This window comes from Hevea brasiliensis, chromosome 17 (genome assembly GCF_030052815.1).
Source record: "Hevea brasiliensis isolate MT/VB/25A 57/8 chromosome 17, ASM3005281v1, whole genome shotgun sequence".
Taxonomy (NCBI): Eukaryota; Viridiplantae; Streptophyta; class Magnoliopsida; order Malpighiales; family Euphorbiaceae; genus Hevea; species Hevea brasiliensis.
The window spans coordinates 20,770,725-20,785,479 of NC_079509.1; the positions used below are offsets into that span (position 1 = coordinate 20,770,725).

At 30.1% G+C, this 14,755-nt stretch overlaps 2 protein-coding genes across 3 annotated transcripts; both read right to left on the minus strand.

Moving 5' to 3' along the window:
* Positions 1-323: 323 nt before the first annotated feature.
* LOC110665995 (putative chloride channel-like protein CLC-g) lies at positions 324-5,702 on the minus strand. 2 transcript variants are annotated; one of them, XM_021826327.2, is made up of 7 exons: positions 5,418-5,702; positions 5,120-5,320; positions 4,669-4,846; positions 3,542-3,804; positions 2,637-2,906; positions 1,408-2,536; positions 324-631 (listed from the first exon to the last, which is right to left on the minus strand). In XM_021826327.2, the coding sequence occupies exons 1-7, from the start codon at positions 5,543-5,545 to the stop codon at positions 497-499; spliced, it is 2,304 nt and encodes a 767-aa protein (XP_021682019.1). In that variant the 5' UTR covers positions 5,546-5,702; the 3' UTR covers positions 324-496. The 2 variants fall into 2 exon arrangements, with proteins under 2 accessions (XP_021682019.1, XP_021682020.1); XM_021826328.2 differs by lacking the exons at positions 5,120-5,320; positions 5,418-5,702 and adding an exon at positions 4,847-5,113 and having other exon boundaries at positions 4,669-4,775.
* A 5,315-nt stretch (positions 5,703-11,017) lies between these two features.
* LOC110665994 (uncharacterized) lies at positions 11,018-13,592 on the minus strand. Its single transcript, XM_058138970.1, has 3 exons — positions 13,485-13,592; positions 12,397-12,517; positions 11,018-11,495 (listed from the first exon to the last, which is right to left on the minus strand). The coding sequence occupies exons 1-3, from the start codon at positions 13,590-13,592 to the stop codon at positions 11,371-11,373; spliced, it is 354 nt and encodes a 117-aa protein (XP_057994953.1). The 3' UTR covers positions 11,018-11,370.
* Positions 13,593-14,755: the final 1,163 nt, after the last annotated feature.

Here is a 14,755-nt window from a genome sequence, read left to right on the forward strand (position 1 = left end):
ATAAAATAAAATAATTAAAAATTTTAAAAAAATAATAACATTCAACCTTTATTTTTTTTAATTAATTATTTATTATTAAAAAAAAAAGTGAGATTCTATTTTAAATTTAACGTCTCACATTCACCTGGTAATTATCCTCAAACTCAACTTTTTTAGTATAATTTTTTTTTATTACACATTTTTAGTAAAAATCCCAAATTTATGCCACCCAATTACCATGAGACGATGACTTTCACATCATACTGATTATAAACGGCTGGATGATTTAACACGAGCGATTGTCCTAATCTGATCTTGGTTCTGGTTGGTTTCCATGAAGAAGCTAGAAAATAATGTCGTGAGTCTTGTGTGTTATGGAGCTCAAATAGGAGTTTGTACAAACTCATTTTTAAGAGCAACTTTCAATACTCGACTGAGATACACTACAAGATTTTCAGTAAATAAGGCAGCCAAATTCTTTTCCACCTGCACCTAATCAGCAGCATATGCAAGACTCCTAGAAAATTTTAAATAATTGGGGCAGCCGGATTCTTAATCTTTTCCACCTGCTCCTAACTAGGAAAGGGTGCAAACCCAGTATATGTTCTGGCATGAAGTCATGTCTTGTCAATATGCCCACAACAGGAGATCTCTGCAATTAAGAAGCGTTCAAAATAAAAGACTATAAGTGAAACTTATAGAAACAAATTATCAAGTAATCCAGCAAGGCATTCCCAACAAGAAGAACAATAAAGAAAATGGCATGGCATCACCCTCAAAATGACACAAGCATGGATAGCCAAATAATCACAGCACATAGGAACTCCCAATGTCAGACCTTCTAATTAATGAAAAAAAAAAAATGACAAGTGCGGATTGATGTCCTACATCTGTTACAAGTTTAATGTGAAACAAATTTATTATTGTAATATTTCTCAAATTTTTATATAACTAAATTGCTTTAGATTGAAAAGAAAAAAGAATTCCCATTGAAGACATTTGATGCTTGCATCAAATCATTATACAACAATAAAATCCACAAAATTATAATATTATGTAACAATATAATATAAAAAATATGCCATTTGAATGTGACAAGAAAATTCCATGTTTTGGGTCAGTTAAGTAATTAGTTAATTGCAAATCAGGATAATTTTTGTCAGGTTGCAAGTGCAAATGATTTGCAACAGAATTGGTAAATTTTACTTAAACAAAGTAAATGCATAGAGCTTTTAAACAGAGACCAAAACACAAAACGGAAAGATCTCATATTAAAAGGCAGATAGAAGAGCAAGGGGACTAGGCATGAGGAAAACTGCCAAGAAATGTTGGCATATCAAGCTTGCAGCAATAACCTTTCAAATGCCCTAACCACCTAATCTCCAAGTAGAATTTGTTAGAAGAAAAAGATAGGATAGAAGTTCTTACACTAGTAACCTTGGGTATCACGAGCAGGTGCCTCAAACCAACTTCTCGGAATAGTACGCGAGCTTTAGCTAGTGACATAGTCTCCACAACAGTATAAGGCGAAGTATTAGTGAAAGGATGCAAATCTAAGAACATCTCCATCTCTTCTTCACTAATTTCTATATCTTCTATCTTGCCACCATTGCCTGAGCCCCTCTTTGCAAAGTCGCTGGCTAAGAATTGCTCAAAGGCATCAGGGCCTATTGGCACCGGAGTGGACGAAAAAACTTTCTTCTTTAGCAATTCGATAAGATGAGCACGAAGGATTAGTCCATAAAGAACTGGAGACTCAGAAAGTGGGGGCTCATCAATTACAGGAAATCCATTATGCCTTGTTGTTTGGAGAACATGTACTATATCACCGACCTTCTCAATGCCATGAAACAGCTGCAGTGGACCTGTGACTACATCGGTAACTGTCAGCTGCCTCATGTAAGGCTCTGCATGAGTTTCTAAATAAGGAAAACCCTTCGCCTTCATAATAAGGTCATAAATGTTACCATTAAAAGCATCAGCCACGGTCTTAGAAACAAGAAGAACCAACATTATCAAGGGTAGTAGCAACAGATTATTGGTCAATTCTAGGATAATAACACATAAAGAGACTGTCATCCTCATAGATCCACCAAGAAATGAAGCAGCACCCAACACAGCATAGAGGCCATGATTAAGACTGGATTTTGAACTGACTACCATCCCAACAAAACGCCCATAAGATGCACCTGTCACGATAACTGGTACGAAAAGACCAGCAGGAGCAACAATTCCATAGCTAAAGATACTAAGAAAAAAGCATGTTATGAAAAATATGAGAATTGATGAATATTGAAACTCAGCATCAGTGTCCCTGCTGAAAAGATTTCTAATAGCATCATCGTTTGTGTTAAAAATGAGGCTAGCAAGATCATTGTAATGACCAGGTTGACATTGAAATTTCTTGTAGTTGCCAGACCGGCCTATTGTTGGACAGGCTTCTGATGCATCAGCTGGACAAGGTTGGCATGATGCCAGCCAAGGTAATCCAAAAAGAAGAGAGGATGTGAATATAGAGATTGAACAAGCAAGAAAAATTCTGTAAACAATGCCTTTCCTGAAAACAGAAAACAAGGAGAATGAATTCAGATATAGCATTTTATAACAATGAAAACACAGATTTCACACAAATATTAAAAACTAAAATGGGAGCTTACTCATTAATAAGGTTGTAAATTCGAAGAACCTTATCTAAAAGGAAGTTATACAAACTTCCCAATATGCCCCCTACCACTCCTAGGAGAAGCACAGGTGGCACATCAATGAGGTGATATGTAATATTTGCTGAATAGACATCAAACATTATGAGCCCCCCTGTACCAAATAGACCGCATTTTCCGCTCAAACACAAATCAATCAGAGCCCGAAGCACTATTGCAACTACTGCTGTTGTGAAGAAAGCTCTCCATAGAAGGGCACTTCTCCACCTGCAGAACAAAATCTTGGCATTAATATTTAGTACTGCAAGAGAACACTTCTATCTAGGAAATTCACAGTGGAACTGGATCAATCTAATTGCAAAGAGGTTAAAATCTGACACAATTACTAGAAATAGTTTTATTTATGAGAACAGGGTGTCTGTGTAGAGATCTTTAGATTTAAAAGTAAGGTTGAGGAATTATATACAAATTTAAATTTAAAAATAAGACTATCAAATAAAACATGCATGATTGGTGGATCAACATTACAAATGAATATATGGGATAGTTGATGGACAGTGAATGGCAAATTACTGAAATTTTTATAACTTAAATCAAGCAACAACTCAGAAGAAATAATATGGAGAAGAGAATCATATTGATGTGGCTGAAGAGGACAAGCGCTTTAAGACTTGTGTACTAAACTCTGAAAAATATTATGAGAAGATTTTTGGAAGCAAAAATTGAGAATAGGGTCTAACTATTGATCTGTACGGTTTAGCTGAAATAGTGCTGTGGAGACCTTTGCAATGGAAGATAGAGCATAAAAAGTTGTATGCATGAAAAGTGCAACATGTTAACAACCATAGACAAGATTAAAAATGTTCAGTTTATTGAGTTTTCCATGAGTAATAAACATATACCAAGACGCCATTTCTTCAAGAGCAAATAGCACACCACCAACTGGGGCACGAAAGGCAGCAGCAATTCCAGCAGCTGATCCACATGTTACAAGGTCTCGCCGATCTCGGTCATTCTTAAAAAAGCGTAGCCATCTCCCTGTTAATCTATATTTCTTAGATCCACCCTGACCCAACAATGATGCAATACATGCACCTGTATGCACCATGGGCCCTGCCTTTCCAACAAGAAGAGATGATGACACAGCAGAAATGCTTCCAATAATCTGAAAAATAAATAAAAATTTATTAACACATCCACATGTTAATTGAATTAAACAAATGTGTCTTATATTAGTCATAGGACAGAAAAATTTAAGCAATTCTATGGTTTGCAAGATAGTTGAAATGCTTAACTGGCAGCATTTAGGCCTTAAGGACAACATCAGTTCATGAAATGTCTTGTTCTCTTAAAAGTGCCTAATATTAACACAAATGAAGTACACAAGTTGTCTACTCAGAAAGGAAACAATTGGCATCCTCAAAAGTTTATTCATAGTATTAGGTTAAATGAGATAAATCAAGTGAAAAATGTAGGTTGAGTGGCAAAGCACAACCCGCTCGCTGTGGCACAAAACTATACCATTTCAAATATCACGTCTATGCCCAGGCACGTGATATCATATAGTGCCATGTTTTACACATTGGATGAGTGCATTCTCAGTACAGTAATACCCAAAAAAAGAAAAAAAGAAGAAGAAGAAGAAGAAGAAGGCTGCAGATCAAAATAATAAATGCCTTTCTTCATTCAACCCACAAATAAAAATATATTAGGCCATTAGAAATAAAACAAGCACAAAAATAAGTTCAACAGCAAACTGACCTCTATAAACCTTCTCCACCCCATAACAAACAATTATGCATCAATGTTATTCAGAATGTAAAATGCTTTGAGAAAGCTTTACTCATGATTCAAATATCAGAATCATTCATACAACATCAAAATGAGGAGCAGCCTAATAGCACATCACCCTTATAAAAATGTGGATTGAGTTTGACAAAAAGAGACAATCAATAAGCTTAACACACTATTCAATTCAGCGTTGCTTCTGGCATTGTCAATCATTCAACGTGCTCAGAAACACACTTACCTTGACAACCAAAGTACGCAAGGAAAGAATTCCAGGTGCATCCACTCCATTCAGGTAAGCTTTCACTTCTGGTATACCAGAACCAGCAGCGGCCGGAGCTACAAAAGCTGTGACAATGGATGCAAACAGGGTAAGAACCAAATTGGAGACTGAGAACACAAGAAATGCCATCCCATACCTGCAAACATTTCAGAAACTGCATGAGTCAAAACTTTTCCCCAAAATATTCATTGGAGACCCCCAAAAAAAAAAGGACTCTTGAATTTCCTGTTCAAGTCAAACTCTCTTCCTAACAGTCAAAGTAATTTCGAGAACAAGATAAAACACAAGTTCTCGGAGGAAATTGAAGTTATTTCCATCCAAATCCAATTTCACTTTCCATGAAATCAAACAAAACCAAAGCTAGATCCAATAGAAACCAAAAATTCAAAGAAGAGCAGTCATTACACACCTATTTAACAGCATCATATTGGAAGTGACAACAAACTTAATACCAGCAATATTCTCAACAGCAAGATTATTAAAAAAACCAATAAGGCTGACAATAATCCCAATCAAGAAGCAAAGCAACCACTTCATGAACAAATATTGAAAAATCTGGATCTTTCCACAGGTCCTCCAGTCCTGCTTGAAGAAATCATTCTCCGCTATCCTACAATCATTAGCCAATAACAAAACGGATTCAAAACTAGTCAGAAAAAAAAAAAAAAAAAACAATTCATTCAGGAAACGATGAATAGTTGTTATACTCGTAGTCGAGGCTTTCGATAGGGCAGACACTGGCGCCGACGATGGCAACTTGAGAGGTGGAGTTGGCGAGAAGAGGAATAGTGAGTGATTCTCGGTCTGTTGCTCCATTGATGGAATTCGTTGACATAGTGTTCACCTCTCTGGTTTTCGTTTTTTGAAAGGTCTTGGTGAAGAAGAATGTAATGTAAGATATTTATTGAGGAACAATATATAAGAGATAAATAAGAAGGAGAAGGAGAAGAAGAAGAAGATTTCGGACACAGCATGAATTTCTGCTTTTGGTGGGGAATCGGGGTGGGACTAGGACTGTTGGGTTATGATACGGTGTCCCGAACTTACGTGACATACGGTGGTTTTTTAACTTTTAGGAATTTAATTTTATAGTTTAATTATTAAATAAATAAATTTTAATTAAATACCTTTAATAAATATTCCTCCTTTAATTATCCAATAAATAAATTAAATTTAATGATAATTAGTTTACATGTTCGATTTTTTATGAGTGTATCTAATATAAATTTGATAAATTAATTTTATAATTATTAAATTAAATATTTATATAAATATTTGAATAAAATTAATTAAATTATATATCATGAGTAGACTTGATTGTGGATCGATTTAGAATTGAAATCGAACCTATTTAAATCAAACTATTTAGACTTGTGTTTAATTCAAATTATGAATGAACCAGATTGAAATTGAACTATAACCATTCGATTTGGTTCTAGGTCAAACAAGATTTTTCATTTGAAAAAATAAAAAATTAAAAAAAATTAGACTTTTGGATTTGAATCGAATCAGATCAAACTAGATTGAATTAAATTCGAAACCTTAAGTGTTTGAAGAGTCAATTTCACCTCTTTGGTGAATAATAAATTGACAGTTTCAGGCTAATTCAAACCATAATTAATTCGTCAACTGAGTTCAATAATAATTGCATAAATTTATATGTAAATAGTTAATCGATCGAGTATTAAACTCATTCTTATATGATATTGAACTTATAGTATTCATACCTATATAAGTAAAGCGTATATTAAGCTACTTATTATATTAATTATATATTTTTTAAATTATATAAAAATATGAGTGAATATATTTTTGTGAGACAAAGGAAGTACAAGTTGCTGTTGAAACTTTTAAATTTATTTGGGAATTTAACTGATATAGTTTAAATTTTAGCATGAAATTGAATCTCAATTTTTTTCACTATCAATAATGAATATTATTTTTATTTTTAAAATTTCTAAAGATTTCAAGCTTTTTTCTAAGATGGAATAAATCATTTTTATATAAGATAATCTATAATCAACAAATTGAGCAATTCTTATTTATGTAGACTTAATTAATTAATAATTATCATCTTAATTAGACTTAATTAATTAATAATAATTATTTCAATTAAAATTATAATAGATTTTACCACCGCGAATAATATTTATTAATATTATCAAACTAATTATCCATTGACTTTTTTTTACTGATTTTTATCTATCAATTGAAATGATTTTTTTTTTTAATCTACTTTCAACTGTTAGCCAACCAGATTAATTACCTCATGAGCTTTTACAATATTTAGAAAATCACAGAAACTAGATAATGAGTTACAATACTCTAAATTAAATGATATATTTATAATCTCTAAACTCAAATATGAGATTTTTCTTAAATTTATCTTATCATTAACTATTAGATTAATAAATAATTAGTATTGGTTGAGATGATAAAATTTTGATTATATAATTAATTAATAATTTAGAAGTATCTCTCATATACACGAAAAGAAAGGTCAAGTTAGAAAAAAGGAAATTTCGCGAGAGGGAAGTTAGCGTGGAAGCCAAAGATTGGTATCGGTTGGTAAAGTAAAGAAGGGAGAATAATTGTCAGTTTATATGAAATCCAAAATTACACTATGCTTATGTGGCTTGCGTGGAATTTTCTTATTCTTATTCATATGGCCTACGAAGAAATTATATGCTGTGGGCTATGTCATGCTAACCTTCTCTTCCCTTCTCTTCTCTGCTTTCTCTTTTTCTCCATTGACGTTTTCACTTGACCCAAAATTTTGTAAAAAGCAGCAATTATGAAACAATTAAATTCTTATCATTTTGATGAAATTAATAATTTAATTATGAAATTAATAACTTAATTATATATTTTTAAAATCAAATAAGATAATATCTCATTTTTTAAATAATGGTTAAATTATTATATATATTATATTTAAATTTAAATATAATATCTACATATATTATTTCAAATATATAATAAACACAATCTATTATTAAACTACTTTTTGTGCATTGTCTCTTTGAGAGAGAGAGATTAGATATACGTTAACGTGATCAAATATATTTAAAATTTGGATGGTTAAAATAATATTTTATATTTTTAATTAAATTTATTTTTCTTAATTATTTTTAGAAAAATAGATTTGAACGAACTTTTCAATTTTAGCCTGGCATAGTATCAGACATTTATTATATTTTTAAATTAATAATAATTTTATTTTTTTTAATAAATTAATGTTATTAAAAAAATTAAAGTGTTTAATTTTGCCAATATAAATTAATTATAACAACACATCAACTTTTTGTAAGAAAATTTCCTGCCAATTTTTATTTATTTAATAAATAATATATTTTAATTAGGCCCTAAACTAAATTTCCACGTTCTCCACTGATTACCCGCTTGTAATCTGACTCAGCAACAACACTACGAAAACACAAATCAGAAGCAAGCCATAATCCAAAAGCAAGAGCTATACCTTGTGAGATTTCTATCTAAAAGCAAGAATAGCAAAAATAATATGAAACTCATTTCAATTCATACAAAATCAAAATAATTTAAATGTAAATGACCCACAAAATTAGGATGAACTTGATGATTCATATGACGGAAGAGAAATTGATTTGATTAATAATAATTAATTTTTTTAAAAAAAATATTAATATTTTAATCTAAAATCATTTATAATTCACAAATTAATTAAAATTCTTTTTGTATAATAACTTAATGGATAACTTCCATGGTGGATTTAGACCATATGCATGTGAGGGGAAAATATATTTATATAAAATAATCAATAAAAAATTTGATTAAGATATTTAACTAAAATAATATAAAATACTATATTTATCCACACTCATTTAACTACAATAATAATAGTAAAATAAAAATATAACAAACCATATATATATGTATATATATAATAATAATAATAATAAGAGGATAGTTTTTTTATTTTTTATTTTCTAGTAAAATAGGTAAAGAGTCATTAATTAGTTCACTATTTAGATCAGAAATTGAAAAAAAAAAAATTTCCCATATTATCTTTGTAGCCAATTATCCAACGTTAAAATATAGTGGATTTCAGTGGAATAAATTATTTGTAAGAATAGAATTTTCAAGAATTCTTATATGCGTGAATTTTTTTTAAAATAAATAATTTTTATATTAAAAAAATTAAATTCTTTCCTTTTTAATATGAAAATTAAAAAAAAATTAATTAAATTAAATTCTTATAATATTATAATTTTCAAACAGGAGAAATTAGAAATTAACTTTCTAAATAATAAAGTACTTTTTGTGGGGAATAATCTAATGATACCAATTTGAATCTTTTTATTAAAATTTTTTATATTTGAATGTCAATAGATGCGATGAAATTTAAAATAAAAAAATAAAAAAATATATTAAATAAATAAATGGAAAATTTTAAATTTAAGATATTTTCTACATTTTAAAAATAAAAATCTTTACTAATGCTAATTTACTATAATATCCACTAAATAGATTTTATATTATGTGTTGGCTTTTTTATTTAACATATGGCATTTTCATGTTTTTCTATATTTTTAAAATTTAAAGGGTGAAAAAGTATATAGGTTGAGCATTACTCCATTGACTAATAATAAAAAAAAACATGGGACAGTTGTTGTGGCCATGCCTAAGATACTAGCTAAGATTCCTGAAAAAGCCTAAGATACCCAGAAGAAAGTATCAGATTTAACATGTCCTATCATGAAATAATTTTCTTTTTAATTTATAAAAAAAAAAAAAAAGATTTTCAATAGCTTGCTTTCCTGGCTCTGCTTGCTTGGCCTTTTCTTTGCATAACTTTCTTCCATTTTAACCTTTTTGCATAATGGGGTCCATTCATAGACAATTTTCTACATTATTATTATTATGAATATTATTATTATACAAAAACTTGCATATTATTTTAAGCTAAAATAGAAGTTCAATGTAGCCTCTCAAAGATTTAAGTTATGTCTGATAATATTAATTATTTTAATAATTATTAATTATTTTATTAGTAATTAATCATTAGTGATTAGATATTTATATAATAATTTAGAGTAGAAGTATTTGATAAAATTAATCATTGAATTAATTATTAATTATAAAAATAATAATATTTATTATTAATTTTAATTTTTATAAATTATTTTTTTAATTTTTAAATATTAACATAAATATTATATTATTAAATAATATAAATAAAAGAAATAAATAAAATATTAAATATTACATTAAAAATCATTATCAAATATAGTATTGTAGCGTTGCTCCAATACGCCATTATTGTCAACATAAATTAAACAAATCATTAATAAGTGTTTAGTAAGATTTTAATATTTCATGTCCCCAAGTTGCTCATGCTGTGGGTACCCACTTAAAGATTGGGTGCAATATAAATTTTGGTTGGTTAAAGCATGAATCAAATCAATTAAAAATACAGGTTTTAATTATTAGCATTATTATCGTTATTAAGGACCAGTTTTGACATAATATGTTAAATTTAATTAATTTTTTTTTACAATAATTATATTATTTGCGTCCGACTAATTGTTTATAAATGGAAGCATTAAGATAATTATTATTTTTGTACGGTCAGATTTGAAGCTTGAAAGTAAGTAACCAAAGAGACCGAAGTTGCCAGAATAATTGCAAGTTGTATTCGGCCTTAAACCTTAACGGGCACGCACTTGTCTTTGCTATTATTGAAGCCCAGTTGGTTTACTATTAGACCCACCCATCAAGCCGATTTCGGTTTGACAAGGTCTAAATCCAGCGGAACAGATTTTTTTTAATATATATTTTTTTATTTTTTAAATTAAGAAAAAACCTTTTATCCAGAATCATCTAATTCAGTTTTGTTTCAACTTCAGTCTAATTCATCCACAATTCAAGTCAAAAATAGATTTAACCCATAACGATCCAATTTAAATCAGTCCAATTTAAATCAAGTATGGATTTTATTTTAAAAAAACGAAACAATAAATCTAATATTTTAAAAGGGTTGTCACTTCTGATAACAAACATCTAAAGCCAGCATGAACCCCAACCTTATCATCTTTGGTGCACTTAACAAAAACATTGCATTCGGTACAAAAAAAAATAATCATCGGAGCCTTAAAATAGATCAGAAGAGGCACTGAGGCAGGCCTCCTATGCCCATAACCTTGCTTAACTGGTATGTGCTCGTTACATGCAGAAATTCCCACAAGACAAGGCTGGCTCATTACCAGCTTTTGTAGAAACACGAGAGGAAATCATGAATTCTACCCATTACTGCCAGCAAGGTGCTCCATTAAAGAAGTTAAGGCAGTCAGAGAAGGAAATTTTTAGAAAAATATCAAAGAATATTCACAGGACGTCCCTGAGGGGCTGTGGCGTTACGAAACCATTAACAGAAGGAGGTTGTTCACATTATTTTTGTAGATGGCTTCAAAGGATTGGTTAGGTGTTCCTCCAACCAAGTAATATTATTTTAGATTTGATTCAATTGAAGATTATTCATATACTGGGAGATCATAAAATCCAGGCAATTCAGGATTTGAGCTGCTTCCACAACCATTGCATCTAACATATCAGCATTGACATTAAGGGCTGTTTTTTTAAGCTCAGCTACGTTCTTGGCTAATTGAATTGATTATATAAAACTTAGGAGCTTTTTCTTGCTTCTGCATCATGGTTTCTCCAAGGATCCAGTGCTTCTCTGATTGCCTGAGCTTCAGGGGAGCTCTCCCATGCCCGCTTCTCTGACTCCAGAACAGTCACTTTATCATCTGCATCAAACCATAACAGGTAAATTAAAGTCGGAAACTAATTGATAAATGTGTTAGGTGCTCTTGGTGCAGTCTAACATGGAACAATTCCACTATATGACATCAAACAACAGGGGCAAGCATGCAATGACAATAACAGAGGAATTGGAAAAAGCTCAAGTTTTTTGTTAAAAGGTTAAAGCCTTACTCAAACACACAAATCAATCAGCAAATCATCCAAAAAAGACATGTTCACAAGCACCTCACCTATGCTACAGACTTCAACAAATGAGCAATGGTTTGCTATGGTGTCAAAAGATGCTTGATTTCATGGTTTCCGAGCATGACATCCAACTTTTAATTTGAGCTCGAGTAGATGTTAGACTCCAAAGCTCATTTTTAACCCAATTAACATTCGTGAAATTTAAACTTGAAAGGACCATTTCTTGGAATGGAATCATAACAAAACTTCAATTCAAAACATTAACATACAATAGCAATATTGTGAAAAATTGTGAAGCAAACATTGCATCATTTATCATAACAACTAGACAAAAGAAATATACAATAATCTGAACAAATATACCAATTTTAATCAAAATCATATGCGCGACAAAAATTTAATTCACACAATTTGAACAAAATATAGGAGGATCTGAAGAGAAAAGCTATTGTTAATCAAACAACTAGAGCTAAAAGTCAATGGCAATTTGCTATCTATTTTTTTAGAGAAAGAATCAATAATAGAACTTTCGGAATTGGGAGCCAATTAAGCACTAAAATTCCATAAAGAACCTCCAAAATTAACTAATAAGATGCAACAGATGGAAGCATTTCAGAGCATAAAGACATTAATCCAATAACAAGTATAAATGAAAAGGTTAAGATTTGCAAATAAGAGGATGAAATGGAAGATTCTCACAGAAACCGGTCTTGTTCATGAACAACTCCATGGAAGCTCCAATCAAAGCAGAACCTACTGCTATTTTCACATACCAATCCAGAAACTTCATTCCCCGTATACAGACAATCTTCCACTTCTTCTATTTCTTCTGTTTTTTCTTCTCTGGTGTGATTTGTGTGACTGGTCGCTGGAAGCTCGAGGGAACCGAATCAAATTGTTGCGGGAGCTTCGTGTCTGACCGTCGAATTTGTTGTCGGATGTTATGGGATTTGAAGCCTGAAGCTGACTAGAAAAGAGGGAAGGGAATGACTGAATTAGGGTTAATGGAAAAGGGAATTGGGAATTTGGTCAGTTGTAAGGAACTAAAGATAGTGAACACAAATTTAAATCGACATATAATTATTTGAAATTTTAATAAAATTTTTAAGTATAATTTTAAAATATAAAATAAATTTTCTTGTTAAAATAAAATATCATTTTTTTTAATTGAAATTTATTAATAATAAAAATAAAATATTAAAATTTGAATATTTAAATTATAAAATGTAATATTTGATTATTAAATTATATATAAAAAATATCGTGACAAATATATTAGGATCAAACAAGGTACATTCCACTTTGGAGGCTTTATCTTTTCATATAAATTTGAGGCTTTATTGTGTAATACCTTTCGTTAGTTATATTTAATGAATTTGTTATATAATATTTATCTATCCAATCAGCAATTTTGTTAAACGTCCTTGGAGGAAAACAAGGTCCAGTTTTCTGCTCTCGAGTCACTTGGCCTTTGTCATTGTCGTTCATCTCCTTCCATGTTTTGGATGTGGGTGTGCCCTCTCTGCTCATGGAGTTGTGTGCATAAGTATATTTTTATTTCATGTGATGAATTGGAGCAAATTAGGCACCATTGATGGTTGTTTTTTTATTATTTGGGTAGTGACATGCAAGCTGTGTGCTTCAATACTGATAAAACCTATTGGGTTTGGTTTGCCATTGGTGCAAAGCAAAGAAGTGCTTGATGTTGGCCAGCTTTATTTCGCTGATTCGGGGGCGCAAGGTTTTCTGCGTTTGGTTGTTGAGAGGGTACAGCGCGAGTGGGTTGCCAATAGATCATAAGTATCGACACCTTCTTGGGTGCCAATGGCGTAGACTACTTCACATAGAGTTCCCACACCTCCTGATTCACGTCTCTTCAGCAGTAGCCCACTCATAGGGTTATCAATGCGGTTGGTTGTTATGAGCTTTTTTTATCCGCTCTAGCCTTAGAAGGTCCTATTCTTCCCCTGATCTCAAGATTTTTGGTGATAGTCAACAGTGGAAGCATCAGAGGCAGCACAGAAGTGCTACATCTTCTTTGAACCTCCTGCCCTAGCCAGGGTTAGAGATAGACTTAGCAAGCTAGACTTTTAACTATCTTTTTAGATCTTTAGATGAGCATTTTATTGGGCTGGAGTTTGTAATGTTTCATTAGCCGAAGTATTTGAAGTAGCTTGTACTTTGGGCTCTGAAACATTTCTAACAAATGAATCCTACCTTTTGATAAAAAAAAAAAAAAAAAAAAAACCATAAATTTGATATTGACTTTTTGAAGTGCCAAAAGACCGAAATGCAGCAATTTGTAAACCAAATCGACCCAACCAAAACTCCTTTCTCGTAGAAAATTGTAAGAGGATTAGCCATCTACCCACGCCTAACGTGATAATAATTTATTTTTTTTTAATTTTTATTTAACTTTAATTAAATGAACTTCAATTATTTATTTTCTGTGTATATTGAAAAAAAAAAATTATTATGTTAATTATATATTCATTTAGTACTATTTTGTTTAAACAGAAATATTTCACTGAATAGAAATAAGGTAGGAAAAAAATATGTAAATAAAAATTTTTAGAATATAAAATTATAATTCTTCTCTCAAAAGATAATTGGCAAAAACTTTTTTAATATAGATGATAGTATGAAATAATATAAAAGTAATAAGTAAAAAATATAATTAAAGATTGAATATATCTTAAATAAAAAAAATTAATTCATTGACATACCTGATAAATTACATATTTCAAATTTCAAATTTTAATTAACATAAAATTATTAAGTTAAGCAATATTTAATATCAATAATTAAATTTATTAATTATATCTTACATGAATCATCTATAAAATAAATTATTAATTTCTTATATATATATATATAAATTGAAATTATATTTATATTAAATATATTCTATTTTATTTTATCTTATATTGTGAAATTAAATAATGATATATTTAATATAAAATTATTAAGTTAAGTATTATCTAATACTAATAATTAAATTTACAAAGAAAATAAACTGAAACGAAATTTTAAACATTTTAAAATTTATAAATTTCAA

Coding starts and splice junctions, on each gene's coding strand:
- LOC110665995 (XM_021826327.2), bottom strand. CDS start 5,545: ATGTCAACGAATTCCATCAATGGAGCAACAGACCGAGAATCACTCACT. Junction 4,847..5,119: donor AATATGATGCTGTTAAATAG/GTGTGTAATGAC, acceptor AAATGTTTGCAG/GTATGGGATGGCATTTCTTG. Junction 3,805..4,668: donor TGCGTACTTTGGTTGTCAAG/GTAAGTGTGTTT, acceptor TTTATTTTTCAG/ATTATTGGAAGCATTTCTGC.
- LOC110665994 (XM_058138970.1), bottom strand. CDS start 13,592: ATGAGTGGGCTACTGCTGAAGAGACGTGAATCAGGAGGTGTGGGAACT. Junction 12,518..13,484: donor TCGATACTTATGATCTATTG/GCAACCCACTCG, acceptor CAGAAGAAATAG/AAGAAGTGGAAGATTGTCTG. Junction 11,496..12,396: donor CATGAACAAGACCGGTTTCT/GTGAGAATCTTC, acceptor GGTTTGATGCAG/ATGATAAAGTGACTGTTCTG.